At 37.0% G+C, this 21,253-nt stretch overlaps 1 protein-coding gene across 1 annotated transcript; it reads right to left on the bottom strand.

Moving 5' to 3' along the window:
- Positions 1-372: 372 nt before the first annotated feature.
- On the bottom strand, positions 373-2,223 carry LOC120412883 (uncharacterized). Its single transcript, XM_039573511.2, has 2 exons — positions 1,040-2,223; positions 373-969 (listed from the first exon to the last, which is right to left on the bottom strand). The coding sequence occupies exon 2, from the start codon at positions 938-940 to the stop codon at positions 545-547; it is 396 nt and encodes a 131-aa protein (XP_039429445.1). The 5' UTR covers positions 941-969; positions 1,040-2,223; the 3' UTR covers positions 373-544.
- Between the last annotated feature and the right edge of the window lie 19,030 nt (positions 2,224-21,253).

Raw genomic sequence — 21,253 nt, 5'->3', positions numbered from 1 at the left:
GCTAGGCTATCAGATCTCTTATGTTTATGGCTTATTTAAATGCTATAAAAAATCCCATCGAAAACAATGAGAGGGGGGGTAGGGTCTGGCGTAAGGTCCAGCTTGTAATGATACACAACCTTCCCTTTACTAAGCAGTCGAATCAAAGAGGAAAAATATCACCAGTTGTGTAGGTCCAAGCCGGAATTTAAACCCGATTCGGAAGCATTACCGCTAGGCTACGTGGCTCGGTGTGTATAAGATCTTTCAAATACCTTTCTGAAAATAAACGTAGGCAAGAGGATTCTTTTTCAAAAACCATCCTTTTTACAATCTTGTCGATTTGAGTCAAAATCTTGTGTTTGCTAATTTTTTTTAAGTACTTCAAATCACTAAACTTAATAATTTTGAATAGGAACCTTATAAGACTCCCAATCAAAAGAGTCACAACGGTCAAAATTGGCAAAATTGTCTTCTTATTTCTTCTCTCCCATATGTCTCGCAAAAAGTTCCAAAGAGGGGAGGGTGTTCTACAGCCCGAAAGCTCCCCCTGTATACGGGCCTGTTAGAGTACTATTACTAACATGTAAGAGTTATTCCGTCCGTCCGTTGAGCAGGGCTTCTGTACCGAACTGTTGTGTCGGTTAAAGCATGCTAATCGAAGGTAAGGCGGCACAGGATCAACGGAATCGCCTGTTGCTGTTGTTGGAGTTGCTGCTACTTTTGGTAGTACATACCGGAACATTTCGCTCAAAGTGGTGCCCTGGACGCGCAACGGCAGAAGCCGATTCAGAAGCAACTGTTGATCGGCAGTTTCCTCATCGAGGACACCACTTTCAACGTCCTCATGCCAGATCAGATCCAGCACTTCAAGCTTGATATGCGTGGACAACAACGGTTCCGTGTCCGCGGGAATCACGGTCGTCGGCGATCTGACCGGTGACCTCGAGTCGACCAACATCGTCACCCAGCAGCAGACAGTCTGTTCGGCTGAAAATTGCCCAAATCGAACGAAATGCGGGTTTAGACCTTTCAAGCAGCTAACTAAAGTGGAACCTACCTGAGTAAGCGGACTGCAGGTAAGCCGATTTCGGTACATTCGTGCAACTTTTGGTTCGGAATTTTCTTAAAAATCGTTGCAAATATTAAAAAAAACGGTGTTCATAAAAAAATCACTTCGCGCACGCACCACAGCACAAGCAAACAATCGTCGCGTTTGACGTTTACACAGCTTTCTAGCAGTCTTGCCAGAAATACAGAAATCATACCATATTACAGACTTTTCAAAATCAAGGAATTAAACTTTTAATTAAACCTTTAACACAAATATAACTCATTGTCTTTTTTAAAGGATTAATTTTAGAAATTCAGTAAGATTTTTGATAATTTGTGGCATAAAATTAAATTTGTCCTATGAAATTCTTTTATTACGTAACGCAAAAAAAAAATGTTTTTTCTCCCGTTAAGCTATTTATTAATAAATGCTTTTTAACGTTGCGCTAGTGTACTTCGTCACCGTTTGTAAGGATGTTTGTAAGGAAGCCAAAAACGCTACATCCGAAATGTTAAAAGCAATTATTTACGTCGAAGTGTAACATTAGGAGTACGTGCACATCGTCAGCATCTCAAGTACCGCTTCCTCTTAAAATGATGCGGATAGTTCGACGGTAACATTTCAAAAGGCATCATGTACATTTTGACACTTTCTGAGTTATTGCATATTCTGAAAGTACTCCTAATAAGCTACCTCTCCACCAAAAATGAGCAAAAGTTACTTCAGCAAAGTCTGTTTAATCATGATTTTAAATAAAGTAACATAAACAAAATCTCTGCCATCAGCAGTCCCTGTTTATATAGCCCTGTCAACCTGTCAAACAAAAGACTACATGAACCTCGTGACGAAAAAAAAGCAACATGAACAAAGCGCCATGTACATTCGGCGAAGAAAAACGAATCATAAAAAAGCGTCCCCCTCAATGACAGCAGAGTGATATAGACGTTGGTGATTTCAAAAGAAGTTATGTTTGTTTTTCTCAAATAAAATTACGGAAATAATGTTTTATTGAATTTGGATGATCAAGTATCAATAAAAGCAACGTTTTTCATCGTTTGTTATCATTAGAACATCTTATTTTGCTTTTATATTAAAATGGGAATTGAAAATCGATGCTCAACATTCGAATGCGTTTTTCTCAAAACGCATGGTTTGTACATGATGCTTTTTGAAATGTTGGCGTCGAGTTGTTTGTTTACATTTTGAATTTCATAAATCCATCCATTTGGTGAATCTGTCTAAGTAAATAATGTTTTATGAGCTGTAAAAAGTTCGTGAAATTCTTTGCAGAAATAAAATTATTCAGCAACATAATTCATACAGACTTTTTCTAGAAGAATGCAGACTACCATTTGAAGCGTTGTGGCAACCGGGCGATACGCATGCTGTAAGCAAAAAGATCCGGCCTTTGAGGTTATGCAAAAATCACCCTTTTTTGTATCCACAAAAAAAACTTTTTCATGGCATAACTTTAAAAGTACTTCACTAAACAGAAAAAAATTTAATAGGGTCTTAGGGGACCCCAAAACGAACAGAATAAGGCGGATCCGGCCAAAATCGGTTCAGCCAGTTCTGAGATAATTGTGTGGAAAAAAATCATGTCTACACACATCCCCACAGACATTTGTTCAGAATTTGATTCTACGTGAAGGTATATCTAGGAGGTGTATTTGAGAAGTTCATTTTTCGAGTGATTTTATAGCCTTGCCTCAGTGAGGTGAGGAAGGCAAAACAGAAGACCTCAGACTTTTATCATTGAAAAATTATACATAAGTACAAATTAGTTAATGCAAGTTGGTATTAATTTATTTTGTATTTATTTATGATTTTGTTCTATGGAAAAGTTTGTAAAAGAACTTACATATAAAAAAAACGACTGTTTTTTCATGAAAAAGGTAGCATTTTTTGAGATTTCAAAGGGGTTGATCAATGATAAGACTTCCATAATTTGTTGATAAAACCCGCAACAAATATCGCTAACCAGGATTTATGGAGCCCAGAGCGAAGAAGTGCACGACTTCAACCAATCTAGCTGAGAAAGGGGTGTGACATAAATGCCAACGATGGAATAAGATAAATACCTAATATTTATGAGCCTGGTGCTCTTGCCCGAGTCAGCAGATTCTCCCAGCCCCAGATAGAGATAACAATTGTAATTTAATTTTGGACAGGCTCACCCCCCTCCCTAACCAGAATCGGCGATGAAGCGCCAAGTAAATGGGTATAAATGGGTCTTAACCCGACCGGAAACCCGAAAATAAGGCTGACAGACCCAGTGCCAAGAAATGAACATCTGGGGGATGTCCTTTGGCACACCGAGAAGAAAGGACTCGCCGTGGAGGAGCGAAACAATGTGATAACCATAAAATAGAAACTAAGTGCTAATGGAGGCATTGGGTCATTTAATTTATATATCGGAACCGTTGATTGATGTAAATTTTAGCTCACCTTGAAATTTGGAAGTAATAATTGTAAAGCTTTTGATCAATATTTTGTTTTGTTTTTTCTTCATGGTCTATAAAAAAATCAAATCACCCCACCTAACGGTACCGATCAGACCGTGCCAAACTTTTGGGGAGACCGTTACGTCGTACGTGTGTGACCGGGCGACATATTATTGTTGAAGAAATTGTGTTCGAAAAGTCGATTCCATCTTCGGAAGAGGGGGGAGGGGTGGCCAATTGATTGAGGTCACACTTGGACGACGTGCCCGGACCGGGGCTCGGATGATCGGAACACCCGTCAAATGGGACCATTACCACCCCGGCAAATGGAGTCCTTCAACGGAAGACAATCGAAAATTGACCGTTTTCGGGGAGCGCCATTGGGAACCATTAGGATCGTTTTGGGCTTCGGTAAGTGGTTTTTCGGTGGACACGATCCCTAATCGGGAAATTATCTGCTCCGGAGGCAATTTCCATGCCATTCAACGAGTTAGTGAGTTCAGCACCCTCTCAATCGATTCCATCCTTTGGATACATATCGATTTGTGTAAATATTTAACAAACATTTATGTAACGAAAAAAAAAACTCCTCGCTATAAATCACGTTTCAATTTTACCCCGAAAACTAGCACCCGTAATTCGTTACGAGACCGTGGGCCATTACACCGCCCGGTCCAAAACTCCAAACTCCATTCCAATATCTCTTGGGCCAGGGCAGGAAGCCAAAGTCTTGCTGGCCCCATAAAAATCAAGCCCAGATAAATAATACAACACCGAAATAACATCAGTCTCGGGGTAGTTTTGGGCCGCTGTGAGTTAGTTCGAACCGGGTCTCGAACTGGGCGAGAGAGAAAAAAAAAAACAATTTTCCTGCAGCACAAGTCGATCAGCTGAGAGGTGGGATGCAGGGTGAGGAAAAATGCAAGCAGAAATGCAATTTATATGGTAATACGGGCGGTACGGAATCATTTAACAATCCGGAAGAAAAACGAGTCTCTTGGGGCCGTCGAAACTAGTCCAGGCGGCTGCGTACCGGGAAGTGTTTTCTGAAGTCGTTTCTGAAGTTTTTAAAACTGAGGATGAGGTAAACAAAACATTGAAAATTATAAAATGATCTAATAATAAAATAACACTTACCAAATCCTGAAATCAAACAATGGTAAAGTACAAGATTGTATCAAAAATAACTTTTTGCTGGCATTTAGGGGCTTGCTCCGGTGGTGAACTGAGCCAAAAGCCCAAATCGTCGCTGTCGACTTGTCGTCTGTGTTAACCTGTCGTACGTGCATTTTGGGTCAAATTGAGTTAAGAACGCTTTTTTGTGCAGCTCACAATGCCTCACCTTTTGACCTTCACAGATCTCCAAAATTCGATTTCAATCCTGAGATATTCGATAAAAACCGAAAAAACTTCGTGCATTTGAGTCACTTTTCTTATAAGTGAACCCGAGCAGACAGAAATAACTTGGGAATAACATTTGTTGATATTTGAAAATACTAAGCAAATGACATTTTATGTCATTTATAACAAGATTTGTTATTAATCGTTATATTTTTTTTGAAATTGGATTGTTATTGTAATAACAGACTAATAACATGTTTAGTTATTCTTGGAACCTATCTTTGTTATAATTTTTTGTTATTTTAACAACTAATTCGATCATCCCAATAACTGTTGGAGGTATTCTTCAATAACAAAAAATGTTATTCCAAAGTTGTTTTGGCTTTCAACCAATATCAGACCAATAACATATTTTGTTATGCTAACGTAAACTGTTATTTTGCCCTTTATGCGGGTTTTGCGATTTTTTTGCAATTTTTCAGATTTTTCTTTAGTGTGCAGAATGTCCCAAATCTAATTACTTTGTTAATTAAGAAATTTAGAAAATTTCAGAAATGTTTTTTTATGTAGTTTTATTATTAAAGTTTTTTAAATGATTGAATTCCAAAATATCATTATTTGATCGAAAGTTAGGAAACGGTTTTTGATTCAATTAAAATGTCTTTTGAATGTGTTTGCGTTCCATAAAAAAAACAATACTGAAAAATCTTGAGTTATGAAACGATATATGGGTCATTCCATCTCAACTGTGCACGAAAAAGTGCAAATTTGAAAATTACCCTCTCCGATCCTGTTAAAATTTGGCAGAGCTGTTTATTTATTTTTTTATTTATTTATTTATTTATTCATGTAACGTAAGATAAAATCTTTTTAATTGTTACAATTTGTGTGCTTGCGTGATTCAATAAAACTATTTTACACAGTGATAGGTTCTCTTAAACTAATTAATTATTCGTGTTGTTAAGGTAGGTGAGCAAATCATGTTTGAAAGTATATTTAGATATAACGAGTTTAATACTGGTTGGTAAGCTGTTCCAATTTACAATGCCTCTAGCAAAGAATGATTGACTGTAGTAAAAGGAGTTATGATTTGGAATAACGTAACTTTGGGTTCTTGTGTTACGAAAGGGAATCAATTTTTCATAAAGATAATGGGGTAATCTTGATCTAATGATTCTATGAAGAAGAACGCAAGAACGATATTTACAGAATTTTGAGAAATTGCATCCAATGAGATTCGCTTGTAGGTGGGAGACTCGAGAATATCTATTCAAGTTGTAAACATATCGAACGCACGCATTTAATGCAATACGAAGTCTGTCCAACGAAGCGCCCAGTGCGTTAGAATATATGAAATCGGAATATATAAAGTGCGGGAAGATCAACGTTTTGAAAAGTTTTAATTTAATAGCTGTATCTAAATGTTTAGTTCTCATGTTTAATTGTTTCAGAGCTATGTAAATTTTTCGACACTGGGAATTAATTTGAGCATCCCATGCCAAGTTATTTTTAAAGATGACACCAAGGTTGTTCGCTTCAACTACAAAGTTTATCACTATTCCATTCATTTTTATAATGGGTGTTTCGGGTGTTTCCCTTTGATTGTGAATTAACAAAGCTTTCGTTTTTGAAGGATTAATGGGAAGTAGATTAGATACCGACCAATTTATCACTTGTTCTAGGTCGTAGTTTATATTTTCGCACACTACACTCATGTTTAAATTTGGAGCTACACAGTAATAAATTTGTACATCGTCAGCAAATAAATGCACTGAACAGTGACGCAATACAAGTGGTAAATCATTGATAAAGAGAGAGAATAAAAGGGGACCTAGTATGGAACCTTGAGGAACCCCAGATTCACAGAGTATAAAAGGTGAAAAAGTGCTATTGGAGAAAACAGACTGATACCTATCTTTTAAGTAACTTTCAATTAACTTTGCGGCTGAGTCAGAAAAATTGTAACGAGAAATTAATTTATTGATTAGTCTAGCATGCGAAACTCTATCAAACGCTTTGGCGAAATCGATCAATAAGAGAATAGCGACACCTTTCTTATCGATTGCAAGCGCAACATCGTCATGAACTTTCATGAGAGCTGTTTCAGTGCTGTGGTTTTTGCGAAAGCCAGATTGAAATGGGTGCAAGTAATTCATATCAGCAATGAACTGTGAGATTTGATCTTTAACTATCTTCTCAAAAGCTTTAGATAGAACGCTTAGCAAGCTTATTGGGCGCAAATTCATAATATCCGAGTTTCCTCTTTTCTTAAGAATTGGAATAACTTTCACGCGTTTCCATTGAGATGGGAATTTAGATGTAGAAATTATTGTATTGAATAAATGATGGATGAAAGGCAATGCTAGTGGTAAGATGGTTTGAAGAAATTTAAGGGGAAGAAGGTCAAGTCCGACCGCATTGGACTTAATAGAAAACAAAGAGATAATAATATCATTGCAATCAATTTGACCAAAATGAAACGAATTTTGGGAGTGAGAATAATGAATAATTGAATTGTCGATTTCAGAGAAATTTGATGCAAAATAATTATTTATCTCTTCTGCCGAATGAGCAGAGCTACTATTGGATAACTCTGAACTTGAAATTCCAATGTTTTTTATATTTTTCCAGAGTTGCTTAACTGGAAGGTTTGTGTTAATGCGTTGTCTATCATGAAAGTATTTAGCTTGTCTTATAAGAGAAGTGACAAGATTTCTCATTCTATTATAATGAACTCGATTTGCAGAAGTCTTGCAGTTTTTCCAATTTCTGTAGGCTAGATCTCTATTAATTATTGCTCTTTCAATGTCAGAGTTAAACCACGAATTACATTGAGATTTTTTAAAGCGAAGAGGAAAAATTTGTTCATGAATTATATATAAACGATTATTTAAAATGTTGAGAAGAATGTCAGAGTCATGAATACTTTTAAATTCATTTAAGTTGATGCGGTTGAAAGCTACATTTAGTGATTCCTGTTCATAATGATAGTAGTCACGAAACCAATAACCCACAGACTCGCGGCGTGAAGTTATATCTAAAGTGGCAAAAACTAGATCATGGTTAGAAACACCAGGCATAGAAATTTGATTGCATTTAAGTACAGAATCTGGAGCATCAGTTAACAATAAATCTAACAGTGATGAGCCGTTGTTGTGATAAAAAGTTGGTTCATTATTTATGCATGAAAGTGACATGCTAGAAATTGTTTCCACAAACTCATTTGTTCTTCTGTTTTGAAAACGAATATCGGTATTGAAGTCGCCAATAAAATAAGATCTTTCATAGTTCATACAAAACTCTTCAATGTGGGATCGCAAACTGTAAGAGCAGTCTAACGTAGGTGGATTATAGTAAACAGATAGTAAAAATCTACTATCACCACAAATAACTTCTAATATAAGAAACTCAGTTGTATAACGACCTTCATTAGTTGCTAAATTGTTTGAATTTTTAAGTATTCGACACGTTAACCTTTTTTGATTGAAATATACACAAATTCCACCTCCATGGCGATTCCGATCATTACGCACCACGTCGAAACCTTGTATTGCAATTAAGGAGTCATTGATGGAGGTATCAAGCCAAGTTTCAGTAAAGCAGATAATATCTAATTTGCTACCAATTATGTTTTGTTTCAATTCTTCAAGTTTTGTAAACCGTCTAGCACAAAGGCTCTGAACATTCATGTGGCAGATATTGATTTTATCACTCAACATTGCAGCATTCATAACAGCTTTAGGGATTAAAGGATTTGCTGAGGCATGATTAGGTAAATCATCCATAATCAAAAAGAAAAACGTAGCAGATAGAAAATGATTTAGTCACCACACCAAAAACAACAGAATAAATAATAGTTAGAGAGAACCTTTTCTTAAAACTAAATGCAGATTCATTCATGATTATTTGATTACTAATTCAATAAGTATCGTTAACAAAACGACCAAGAAAATAACAAAAAAAGAGATAAAAGAAAATGCACGCACCAAAAATGGAACTAATCCAATCGCTTAACGCCGGCAAGCGACTACAGCGTGACACCAGAGCAGCAACGGCCCGAAATTCCAATGGCATCAACGTGGAGTGGCCCCAGCAAGCTGTTGATACTATCAAAACATGCAAGAATCTCGAATTTCATCCAAATCGGACCACCCTCTCCATTTTTGTACCTCCCCAAAAAATCGACTTTTTGGCGATTTTTGACCAAATCTCCTAGTTTCAAAAGACGATAACTCAGGAACCACAAATCTTAGAGGGTCAGTCTTAGACTCAATTTTGAAGGAAATTGGACGTAGAATCCATTTCCGTGATCAAAATTTTGATTAATTTATTTTTTCTACCTGTATTGCGCAATTGAAAACTTTAAACGGCCGTATCTCAAAACACCCCAACTTTTTTTTTTATTTGACCTTACCATTGTGTTCCCCGGCCAATTTTACATAAGAATCACTTATCAACAGAAATGAATATGTTTCGTTCCAGAGATATCGAATTTTAAAGTTTTGTGTTTTCGAGATAACCAACATCAGCTTCATTCGCCACATCTGCTAGAATCACACAGGCGGGCTGATCAATAACTGGTTTATTATAATAAACAACTTGTTTACGAGAAATCCCAGCCGAAGCCAAAGTCAAATCTACTATGTTATCACGTTTAGCAAACTGAAATGAAACATCATGTCTGCAAATGTCATTTTGCTTTTCGAGTTCTACAAGCATGTTTCATTGAGGTCAGAATAAACTTCTAAATGAACTATTCGTAATCCGTTGCTAGATTTGGCATTTGTGTTACAAAGCCATGTTGAACAATGGTTTTTTGATCGAAATGTGAACAATTGACCAAATTTTTTGACACTTGTTCAATAATTAACGAATAAAAACACTTATGCAGCAATTGTTCAAAAAAAAAAAAGGGCGATGTTTTTCTTGCTACTTGGGTTATTACTTTTCCTGTCATTCTCCATGACGAAAAGGCCTACTTTTCTCTACTAAAAATAAAAGTTTCGAAAAGTAATACTTTTCGTTACAAGTGCTGAAAAGTTGAACTTTTCTTTATACTTTTCGATATTGTTTTGCTTTTATCTGTGAATTGACTAAACACATAGACTTTTGACTTAAAATTCCATTTAAATGGTGTTTTTCGGAATTGCAAAAAAATGTTGTATGGAACTGGCTGCAAAACATGATTTTTTAAGCACTCGTTGTATTTATCCAACTCGATAAACCTTTTTTGATAAATGTACGACTAGTGCTGAAAAAATCTTCCTTTTGCAACTTGTTGCATAAACTACTATTTAAACGCAGGAAAATGCATTTCAAATTGATTTCAGTTGGTTAGACTTCTATTTCCTTTGTAATTTGTAAGTTTTTTGAAAAAATATTTTTTTTGCCCCCTGATTTTTCGACCTGGTTTTGAAGGCGGGAGCGATATAAGCTTTGAAATATATTTGAAACGGCCTTCCCGAACAGACGGTAATAACAAAATTCATGCCATTTCAATAACAAATACTGTTAAAATAACAGAAAGTGTTATGGAATATTCTTGCAAAATCCATTTTTGCATAACAGTTTAATAACAGTTTATGTTGTCATAACAAAATTTGTTATTGGTCTGATATTGATTGAAAGTCAAAACAACTTGGGAATAACATTTTTTATTATGGAAGAATACCTCCAACTGTTATTGGGATGATCGGATTAGTTGTTAAAATAACAAAAAATAATAACATAGATTTGTTCGAAGAATAACTAAAAATGTTATTTCAATTCAATTCGGTTTTATTGGTGAATTATCAATATACAATAAGTTCTTTTGAAATACATAACAGAGTTTTGGAGTTCCTTTCAGCTGTGTGTTACATCATAATCCATTTTGGAACAATTGTTGCTTGTAGTTAAGGGGTTACCGAAAGTAAGAAAAAGATAAGAAAAAAAAACTTACTAAAATTGCAAGGGAAAGGGGATAGAAATAGAGAAAGCTTAAAACTAGATCACAATTTTTTATCCTTTATAGATGTGCTTGATCATCAGCTCCCCGAGGGCCAGAAATTGCTCCGCCTTGTTACGGCAGGTCCGAAACCGCGTCATCATCTCCCCCGCGAGAGCAAAGAACTCCGGCAGGGTGAAGAGATCTTCCGCGGTGACTCCTTGCTGGGTCGCATCGCCGCTACCGGCAGCGACCACGCTCGCAAACGACCGCCCCCATCCAGGAGGGAACGCTGGGTTGTCCGCTGGAACCGTACGCTGGCCAGCTGCAGGAACGGCTGCGCTCGTACTTCGCTGAGGAGGATGGGACGCTGCTGCTTTCTTCTTCCTCTTTTCCTGCTCCTCGAGGTAGGACTTCCGCGCGACGCATCCGCGGTAATTACCGGTATGGTTACCGCCGCAGTTCGCGCACTTTATGCGCGCCTTGGTTTGCTCTGCCTTGTCTCCCAGGTCCGCCTTGCACGGCAGTGCACACGCCTCAGAGAGGTGTGTTTCACCGCACTTCACACAGCGGGGCGGGAGGTTGCAGTTCCGCGAGCCGTGGCCGAATTTCTGGCAACGGTGGCATTGTGCTGCGTCCGACGGGTTCTTTGAGTAGAACCGCCAGTTTACCCAAAACCCGTCCAACGCCTTAGTCCGCCGCAGGTCTTGAAGTTTGACGGTGCCGCGATCGAAGTACAACAGGTACAGTGTGTGTGTACCTGTGACTGTTGTCTTCCGCGAGAGGACTTTTATGTCTCGCGGCGTTATTCCGACACCCGAGAGGTGCTCCTTGAGGACGGAGGTCGGGCGGTCTTGGTACCCCTGCAAGACGATCTTAACAGCGGTCTTCTGCACGGGGTCGAATGTGTAGAATTTGAAGTTTTTACGCTTCAATTTCTCCACAACCAGGTCGAAGTTCTTTTGGTCAAATGTGAACACTTGCACTGACGATTTACCTATTTTGAGGCAGTACACGAGGCCTTCCAGCTGCTCGTCAACATCGTCCGCCAACGTGTCCAAAACGAAAATTGGTGGTGGTCGTCGTTCCTTTGAAGTAATTACTTTTTTTGGCGAAATCACTTTCTTCCGTGTACGATCGTCGTCGTCGTCGTCGTCGGTAGTAAAAAAATGTCATAAGTCTGTTATTACAATAACAATCCAATAACAAAAAAATCATAACGGCGAGTAACAATTTTTGTTATGAATAACATAAAATGTTATTGGCCTAGTATTTTCAAATATCAAAAAATGTTATTTCCTCGTTATTTCCGTCTGCTCGGGTTACTACATTTTCAAAAAATATATTCTTAGAGGAAGCATTGAAAATTTAACATGATATTGTTGAATTAAGTCGATTTTGGAAAGATTTTAAAAAGAAGTTATCTTACACTAACGGCGATAGAGTATCGCTGATAGAATTATCGAAATAACGATAACGATAACTTTAGATTATCGTTATCGTTATCGAGCCTCGATAATTTTAAAGCTAAAAACCTTGAGAATAATAGACTTTGCCGAATCTTAGTTATACGTATTGATGAAAACGACCTTCTTCCCGATGTATTTTTCTAATCTAATCTAATCTAATCTAATCTAACACAAACGCAGCCAGTCCGACGAAAGCATGCTGGAAAGTCTTGTGATTAGATGACGCCCCAAGCACTTTTCTTGTCAATATTAATAATTGCAGTACATCCGAGAACACCCGAAAATGTAATACAAAAATTAAAGCGGCCAGCCCTACTGCGTTGTGTTTACCGCAGAGAGGATTCTGAGAACGGATCACATTTCACAGAATCAACAGGGGAGGAAGGATGCGTGGACATACCGTACCAAACGCTCCGGATCAGTTTCGATGTGGTGTGTTTTGAGTATGCAGTTATTGTAAGTGTCGTGAGTTTTTGCAATTTGGTCATATATGGTATGGGGGAATGGTAGGATAAAAAAGGAATAGGATTAGGAATGATATGGAAATAACAATATATTATATAGTGAATAGATTAATATACATAAGAAGTAAATTTCTTGACATACACCCAAAGGAAAAATATATCTCAAAATCTGCAACAGTGGATTTGCTGCAGAAAATGTCACATTTTATAACATTTTTTGCAGCAAGCCCGTAGATCATTTTTGCCCGCGTGTAAACATTTCAGCGATCTGCAGTTCTCACCAACACATATAATGCTGGCCCGTCCTCGAGCAACACTCCAAAGAGAAGAATATGTTGGTGCTCTTTCACTCACATTTCATCAAGCGTCCATGGCGCGGTGGTAGCGTGTCGGATCAATATCCAAGAAGTTGGTGGTTCAATCCTCGTTCTGTTAAGGGTTTTTTTTTTGTGAAATACAACCAAAAAGCCGTCGGTAATGTCGATAATTGTCGGTAACGGGCAAAAATGTCATACCCCTATATAGCAAAAAATGCATGAGGACAGTTTTCATGCAGATTCTGATATACTTTCATGCCGCCATGCATCACAATCATGCGACCGCCGTTTGAGTGTATAACAAGTAAATTTAAAGATGATTCCAGGAAGCTGTAAAACAAATAACTATTTTTCATGTTTTTGGTTTATGTAATTTCCAGAGTTTTTATTGAAAAGGACCAATAAACTATTGTCTTTCATATGTTTATAGGACCTAATCAAAAAAACTCTAGATTTGATCATTTATGATAGGAAGAATAGTAGGAATAAGGAAAAGTATTTGGATAAGGAATGGTATAGAAATAAAAGTAAAATATATAGTGATTTAATAAATACATAAAACAATAAATTTAAATATGAACCTAGAAGCTGTAAATTAAATAATAATTGTATAATAATTGCCATTAAACACCCAAAAATAATATGCAATAATCACATCAGAAAAGGGATGAAGAAACGAGAACATTCGCAGCAGTTTTCGGTACAAACAAACAAACAAAAACTTAAGATTAAAATCACGCAATACGAAATTGAGATAATTCCGGGAAGCTGTAAACTAAATGACAAAATAGAAATGCTGTAGTCAGATCTATTGTTGTTTTTGTATGTTTCGTTAGTAGATGGGGTATGGTAGGATAAAGGAAAAATAATTGGATTAGGAATCAAAAGAAAATAAAAATAAAAACATATAGTGAATAAATAAATTCAAATAAGCATTTCATTTAACAACGATTCCAAAAAGTTGCAGCAACTCAGAAAGAGCGAACAAAAAAAAAACGATAAATAAATAATATGCGATTTAATATTGCGCTGTTCCTGTACCCGCCGCACTGTCAGATGCGAGTGCCGTGAGTACCGTTCAGTATTCTGTGAATGGTAGAATGAGTGACACGACGGGGTTTTTCGATCTGTCAAACTCACACTGCTGGGGTGCCTCTCTTCGGAGCATGAAGAGAGGCAAACATATTTCCAATCGGAAAACATTAGGCTGTGACAGGTCACAGACCTAAACATAAAAACACTGCTCAACCTGGAGCGAACTCACCGCATTTTTGGGCACAACATGGCTAGTCACGTCGTCAATGATGAAAGATACCTGCTTCACTTTCACATAACCGTCATCGTCGTACCAAAAACACACACACAACAACATGGTAACTCTTTCTCTCTCAACCCTTCACTCCGGTTGAGAGAAAAATTCTGACGAGCAATTTTTTGCACAGATCAGCATAATAAATCGCTCGAAAGCACACCAAAACTACACTATTGGATAAAAACTTCACTATCCTCCTATAGCTTCCATCACTATCTCCCAGATTATCGATATATTTGGCATAATAACACCATAAAACAACACAAAACATTCGAAATTAATTCTGGCGAAACAAAACGCGACCGATGCCAACATGGCTGCCGAACTCCCGCCCTTCTTCCCGATGTATTTTTCAAGTTTGAAAAGTATGCTAGAGTCTATTTGTAAGATGCTGTGAAGATAAAGGCTTTAAATTTATTCCTCTTGTTTGGTGAAATGACTCAAAACTATCGCTGGTTGAATTAAATTGAAAATTCTTCACTACCAGTTTAAGCCCCGTTTAACAAAGCCATCTTCAAGCACACAAAGAACAAAAGCACCCTTTTACCGCGGCAGCCAAAATCCGGAAGCGACATGAATATTACATCGGGAGTGGGGGAAACTTTATCTTCCATAAATATTATAACAAAAACGTGATTCGTTTTAATTGGATCCACATGGGCATTACACATACTACTACTGTCTCGTTCACTATCAAACACGCAAAAAAGGGGGCCTCCTGCTTACGTTTTTAGAATCCTTTTTCCCGGAGTAGAAAGGGGAAAAAAGTCGGAAAAAGCTCGTCCCTGGGAGCTTTCCCATAAACTCGGCGTTGACTTCCGAGGAAGCATCTTCTATTACTTGGCAGTACAGGTGAGTGCGGGGGCGTTTTTCCATTTTCCCAACTGATGCTGCTGCATATTGGTATTTTCAGGTTCTAGTTTTTCGCCAGTTGTGAACTTTACGGGAAGCAGTCGTGCGGATGCAGATTCCTTTGGGGGTGGAACGGTGGGATTTTTGTAGAAGGTCCAATTGAAAAAATAAAAAATATCAAAATCATTCAATAAACAGTTGTCATCATAAAATTTAAAAAAAAATACACAAAAAAATTAACCCGAAAGCTCACCGTACAAAGCAGTGTTGCCAGCACAACCTGGTCTATCGCCCGGTGAAAATCTCGCCAATGTTCAATAAGAACAAATTCCTTCTCCCACCGGGGACCGCTCGCCGATAAAATCCGATCTCGACGATGTACTCCGTCGCCGGCAGGAACCAGAGAAGCGGGGGCCACTTTCCCCGTTTCGTTCTGGAATATCTTCCTTTTCGCTCCGCAAGCCAACTAGGAAGTTACTGGCGAGGAAGGAAAAAGTTAAATTTAAAGTTTTTACACCAATATAATATAGTAATAATTAGCCATAAAATTTCCCACACACCCCGGGAAGCAACCATCGCCGACCCGAAGACGTGACTTTGTTCTTCAAAATTTACATTTTGTTCGGAGCAAGTTGATTCGGCTGAGCTCAGCTCGAGCAATTTCTTTCCGACGATGAAGACGACAACGCGGTGGAAAGAACAGACAACTGAGGGACGAGTTAAAGATTCGATTATGAGATTTTAATGAACGAAATTTCCGAACCGAAAGTTATCACCATGTGAGTCACATACTAATTGGAAAAGTTTCCGCTCGTCTTCGGTCGGTGCACGGGGCGGCCTGGCTGGCATACATCCAGGCGTGTGGATCGAACAACTTTATCGGAACTGATTTAGTTTATTTGCGCACATCAGAAGCGCTCACTGTGTTGCAAAGTTCTTCTTTTAGTTAAGCGAAAGACTTTTTTGGGCTGGGTTTATTTTGACTATTTTATTATAATTTGTACTTAAATTTTGTATGCTTTCCAAGATCTTCAAAAAAAAATGAAACTTAGAACTCTTAGATTGAAATTTAATATTATCACTAATCGTGGTCGGCGCCGGTAATGATTAGCATGACATTAGCAAGATAGTTGAGAATTACGATTTTGTGATGAGCAATTCTAGAAGGTCCTAGTAACGGAGTAGCAACTACGGCAACTACTTCAATTGATTTGCTAAGATTCATAGCAACTTGCAAGTTTCAAATTTAATTTGTTCAAATCATCCAATATCAATTTGCTGCCTACCCTTGCAACGAGCCAATGAAACAACTATTTCAATAAAATCTTGATTATCAACTTCAATGAAACTACCCTTATTTGAGCAGAGCAACGGAGAGAAACTCGATGGTCGTGGTTAACCAACCGGTAGCATCCAGCAAAAGTACAAAGTCAAAGTCGTACCCTTCCCAGCCAGCCTTCTGCGGAAGCAAAACAGACCGGAAGCAAATTGCAAACCAGAGGAAAGAAACTCGGTGCGCAGCATCCCATCCAAAGCGGAGTGTCCTTTTGGCCATTTCGAAATTCGAGCTTGTAAAGATTCACCACCCCCCAATCGAATCGAAGGAAGAAAAAAAAAGGAAAATCAAATCACACAATTGAACGACGACGCTGCTGCAAACATGATAGAACGTACGAACATAACCATCAGCATCATCGACTATCGTGATGGTCCTCATGATATGGTCGTCGTCGTCATCATTGGCAAGTTGGGGGTGGAGGTTGTGGTTTGGTTTGGTTTGTCCTGTACCTCCCAATGCCGTCCTGCTTCTGCCTCAGAGATGACATTGCCATCTTTTGAGGGGTTTCTTGGTTACGGAAATGGTGCATCATGGCTTTTGTAGAAAATTTGTTTTTTTCTTTCTTTTAGAAGCTGTGTAATTTTTTGCTGCGTTCCTTGGGAGAAAAGTTTCTTCAGGGGTTGGTTAAATTTCAACGTGATAATCTTCCACTTTTTGTATTCAAATATAATTCTAGCAAAAACGGATAAATTTTATGAGAATGATGAAGTTCTTAGAAATTTACCTTAAAAATCTTCAAATCTTCAAATCTTCAAATCTTCAAATCTTCAAATCTTCAAATCTTCAAATCTTCAAATCTTCAAATCTTCTTTTTTTTTTTTGTAAGTTATAATCTTATCCAATCCAATCCAATCCAATCCAATCCAATCCAATCCAATCCAATCCAATCCAATCCAATCCAATCCAATCCAATCCAATCCAATCCAATCCAATCCAATCCAATCCAATCCAATCCAATCCAATCCAATCCAATCCAATCCAATCCAATCCAATCCAATCCAATCCAATCCAATCCAATCCAATCCAATCCAATCCAATCCAATCCAATCCAATCCAATCCAATCCAATCCAATCCAATCCAATCCAATCCAATCCAATCCAATCCAATCCAATCCAATCCAATCCAATCCAATCCAATCCAATCCAATCCAATCCAATCCAATCCAATCCAATCCAATCCAATCCAATCCAATCCAATCCAATCCAATCCAATCCAATCCAATCCAATCCAATCCAATCCAATCCAATCCAATCCAATCCAATCCAATCCAATCCAATCCAATCCAATCCAATCCAATCCAATCCAATCCAATCCAATCCAATCCAATCCAATCCAATCCAATCCAATCCAATCCAATCCAATCCAATCCAATCCAATCCAATCCAATCCAATCCAATCCAATCCAATCCAATCCAATCCAATCCAATCCAATCCAATCCAATCCAATCCAATCCAATCCAATCCAATCCAATCCAATCCAATCCAATCCAATCCAATCCAATCCAATCCAATCCAATCCAATCCAATCCAATCCAATCCAATCCAATCCAATCCAATCCAATCCAATCCAATCCAATCCAATCCAATCCAATCCAATCCAATCCAATCCAATCCAATCCAATCCAATCCAATCCAATCCAATCCAATCCAATCCAATCCAATCCAATCCAATCCAATCCAATCCAATCCAATCCAATCCAAGCCAATCCAATCCAATCCAATCCAATCCAATCCAATCCACTTTAAAAAATTTAACTTTTGAAGGAAATTTTCTGATCGAAAGTCTTCAAAATTATAAATGAATACGATCAAAATTGTCAGTATTTACAACTATATTTTTGCAGTAATGATTTTCTAATGTGAGGAAGGATACTTAAGAAGCAAGACCGTTATTTTTACTACATATAAATTATTTTTATTGTAAACAAGTCTTACCCGACAAACTTCGTTCTGCTTTTTTTTCGTTTGTTGACTTTTTTTTAACTTTTTTACTTCTTCAGCCTACTGTGATCTAAATTTGATTTTACGTAACTTTTCTCATACAATCTGCAGATATTCCGGAATCGGTTCCAGAGTGGCCAAAGTTGTAATTTTTTGCGTAAGAACCTTCCTTGAACTTATACGAACCCAACGCAACAAAAAGCACCTCGATACGACGCTCCGTATTGAACTGATTCGCGTTCGAACAAAACCATCGAAATTTTTTATATATATAAGAAGATGAAACAAAAACTTACTTAATATTTAAGATGTCTTATTTTCTAAAGAACTGCTAATGTTTGGAGAATGTAAAGAATCATTCAAAAAAAAAAAAACAGATAGTCAGCAATAGCTTTTAAAATTTGAAATAAAAATTAGAAAAAATAAATCATTTTTTTTAATAAATGCTCATATTTGAAAGTATGGAATAATTCACAAAAATATGACGATAAACAATACAAGGTTGTTTTTAAAAATAAATTTTAACTTTTAAAAGATTTTTGAAATCAATTTTTTTTTTTCAAAGAACTGCTCATGATTTAAAGACTGCAAAATTGCACAAAAAATATACGACAAATGAGAAAAAAATGTTTTTTCAAATAAAATAAATACTTCAAAAATATTTCCTAAGTCAATTTTTTTAAGGAACCGCTTGTATTTTAAAAAATCGAAAAATTCACAGTAACACTACAACAGTGATAAAAAGGTTGTTTGGAATAAAACATTGCTCATCTTTGAAATAAAAAAAAAAATTCTCAACAATATCACGACAATCCAGAATATGTTGTTTTTGGAAAAAAGAAAAAAATAGATGTCGCCTTTTTGCCAAAGAACTGCTTCATACAAAATATAACTATTATTACAAAATCTAATATTTTTTTCGAAAAACGGAAAACTTTTCAAAAAAAGGTTTGGAAGTTATTCTGTTTATTAAAAAAAAACAACATTACTAAAATGATGGATAAATTCAAACAAAAACATCTTAAGAATATTTCGGAAGTTTATAATTATAATTACACTGACGTACAAAAAATGACAAAAATGACTACGCAGGCTCCACTCGCGGAGAAAGTTTTTGACTTTTTCCAAAAATCACTATTTTTTCAAAAAATCATAACTCGGCGGCAAATTTTTTGACCCCGTTTCTCTATGGCTCAAAAATTGCGGGTTATTGTCCCCTAAAACATATAAAAAAAATCAAGAAAATCAAAAAATACGTATTTTGAGAAATTGAATTTTTGTGAATAAAAGATGATTAAAAATTCTGCATTTTTTCCGTGTACCTATTTTTTCTCAATAGTCCTCAACAATACCTACAACTTTGATCAGAAAATTCACTCAAAAGTTACAGATTGTATGGACAGCTATCAAAATTGTATGGAGACTTGTATGGGTGAACCAATGACACAAAATAGCTTAGTTGGTCATAGGGAAAGCCCCCACAAAGTTTGAGCCAAATCAAAAAATACAAATAAAATCCATTTCCGGTTTTGGTAGAGAATTGCTCCTAGGCCAAATGGGGTTTCTCCAAAAAAATTATGAAAAATTTAGGCGGTTCGTCACTCTTGCATACAACCCAAAAAAGGGACGCTTTATGCAGGAGAATCGAACCGCACTTATTTTCCATACAAACTTTGGAGAAAAACCATTCGGTCCAGACAAACCATTTTTGAAAAATTCGAAATGCACGTGATTCTGGGGACCCCAAAGTTCATGCTTCCCCGCAAGTTGAGAGTTTGCGCAGAAATTTTGTTGGTGTTATTTGTTTCACTGCTCACATTCGACCTTTTATCTTTCGACCTTATGTCTTTCGACCTATTGACATTTGAAATTTTATTACACATGCGATTTCGCCAACTTATGAAATAAGAATGAATTATTTTGCAATCAACCTGCAAAAATATTTTGAATAAATTTCTTGCATTACGAAAAAATAAACCTCAAAATAATGTCATATTATTATTTTAATTCTACATCATTTAAAAAATTCTACATCTCATGACTTTCATCATTGTCAAGATTTTTCCTTAAACGATATAAATCATGCTTCGTTTACAATAATTTTACTAAATTCCTTCTATAAGTAGTTTTGTGTAGTACCCTGTTCTGTGTTGATACTTTATGGTAAAGTTTTCCCTATTTCGTGTAATGTTATGAAAATCATCATTAATCAATGATTGCCAACCTAGAAGCTTTCTTTTAAAATAATTGACGACTTCACCTTAAGAGAGAAAAAAATAAGCAAAAAACCACTTTGTCTATGGACAACCTGGACGTAATCCACCCCTTTCCACAGCTTAGTGATGAGAGAATAGCAGCTTTCCCTGTATCAGTTTTTCGGCTAAATCGAGCGGAAACCGAACAACCTGCATACCAAGGCATCCCCGGAATGTGGTTTCCCTGCCGGCTAGGATTACAATCTGGGGAACACAAGGGCATTAGAAAGCGGAGGGGGTGTGGGGCGAAGTTGTAAGTATCAACTTGTGGTGCTTCTTTGCGGGCATCGATTTCTGGTGTAAGTTGCACTTGCACTCCGGGGCTGGCGTTTTTCGGGAAGCTGTATGCCGTTCGGGGAAATGGGAACAAAAGATGAAAAATGGTGCAAAACAATCTTCCTTGTTTGGTTTGCTGAAGTTGCACTGGGGAGCAGTTTCATGGGAAGGAAATACCTTGACAGGGCTCTCTTGGGCGTACTTTGCTGCATAGTTGCTTCGTAAGTTTTCAGTGAAGGTGAATTTGGCAAAATCTAGAATTGAAACAGCATTTTCAAAAACA

The sequence above is a fragment of the Culex pipiens genome, chromosome 3, assembly GCF_016801865.2.
Source record: "Culex pipiens pallens isolate TS chromosome 3, TS_CPP_V2, whole genome shotgun sequence".
Lineage (NCBI taxonomy): Eukaryota > Metazoa > Arthropoda > Insecta > Diptera > Culicidae > Culex > Culex pipiens.
The sequence above is the reverse complement of the archived record's forward strand: the minus strand, read 5'-3'. Positions and strand labels throughout refer to the sequence as shown.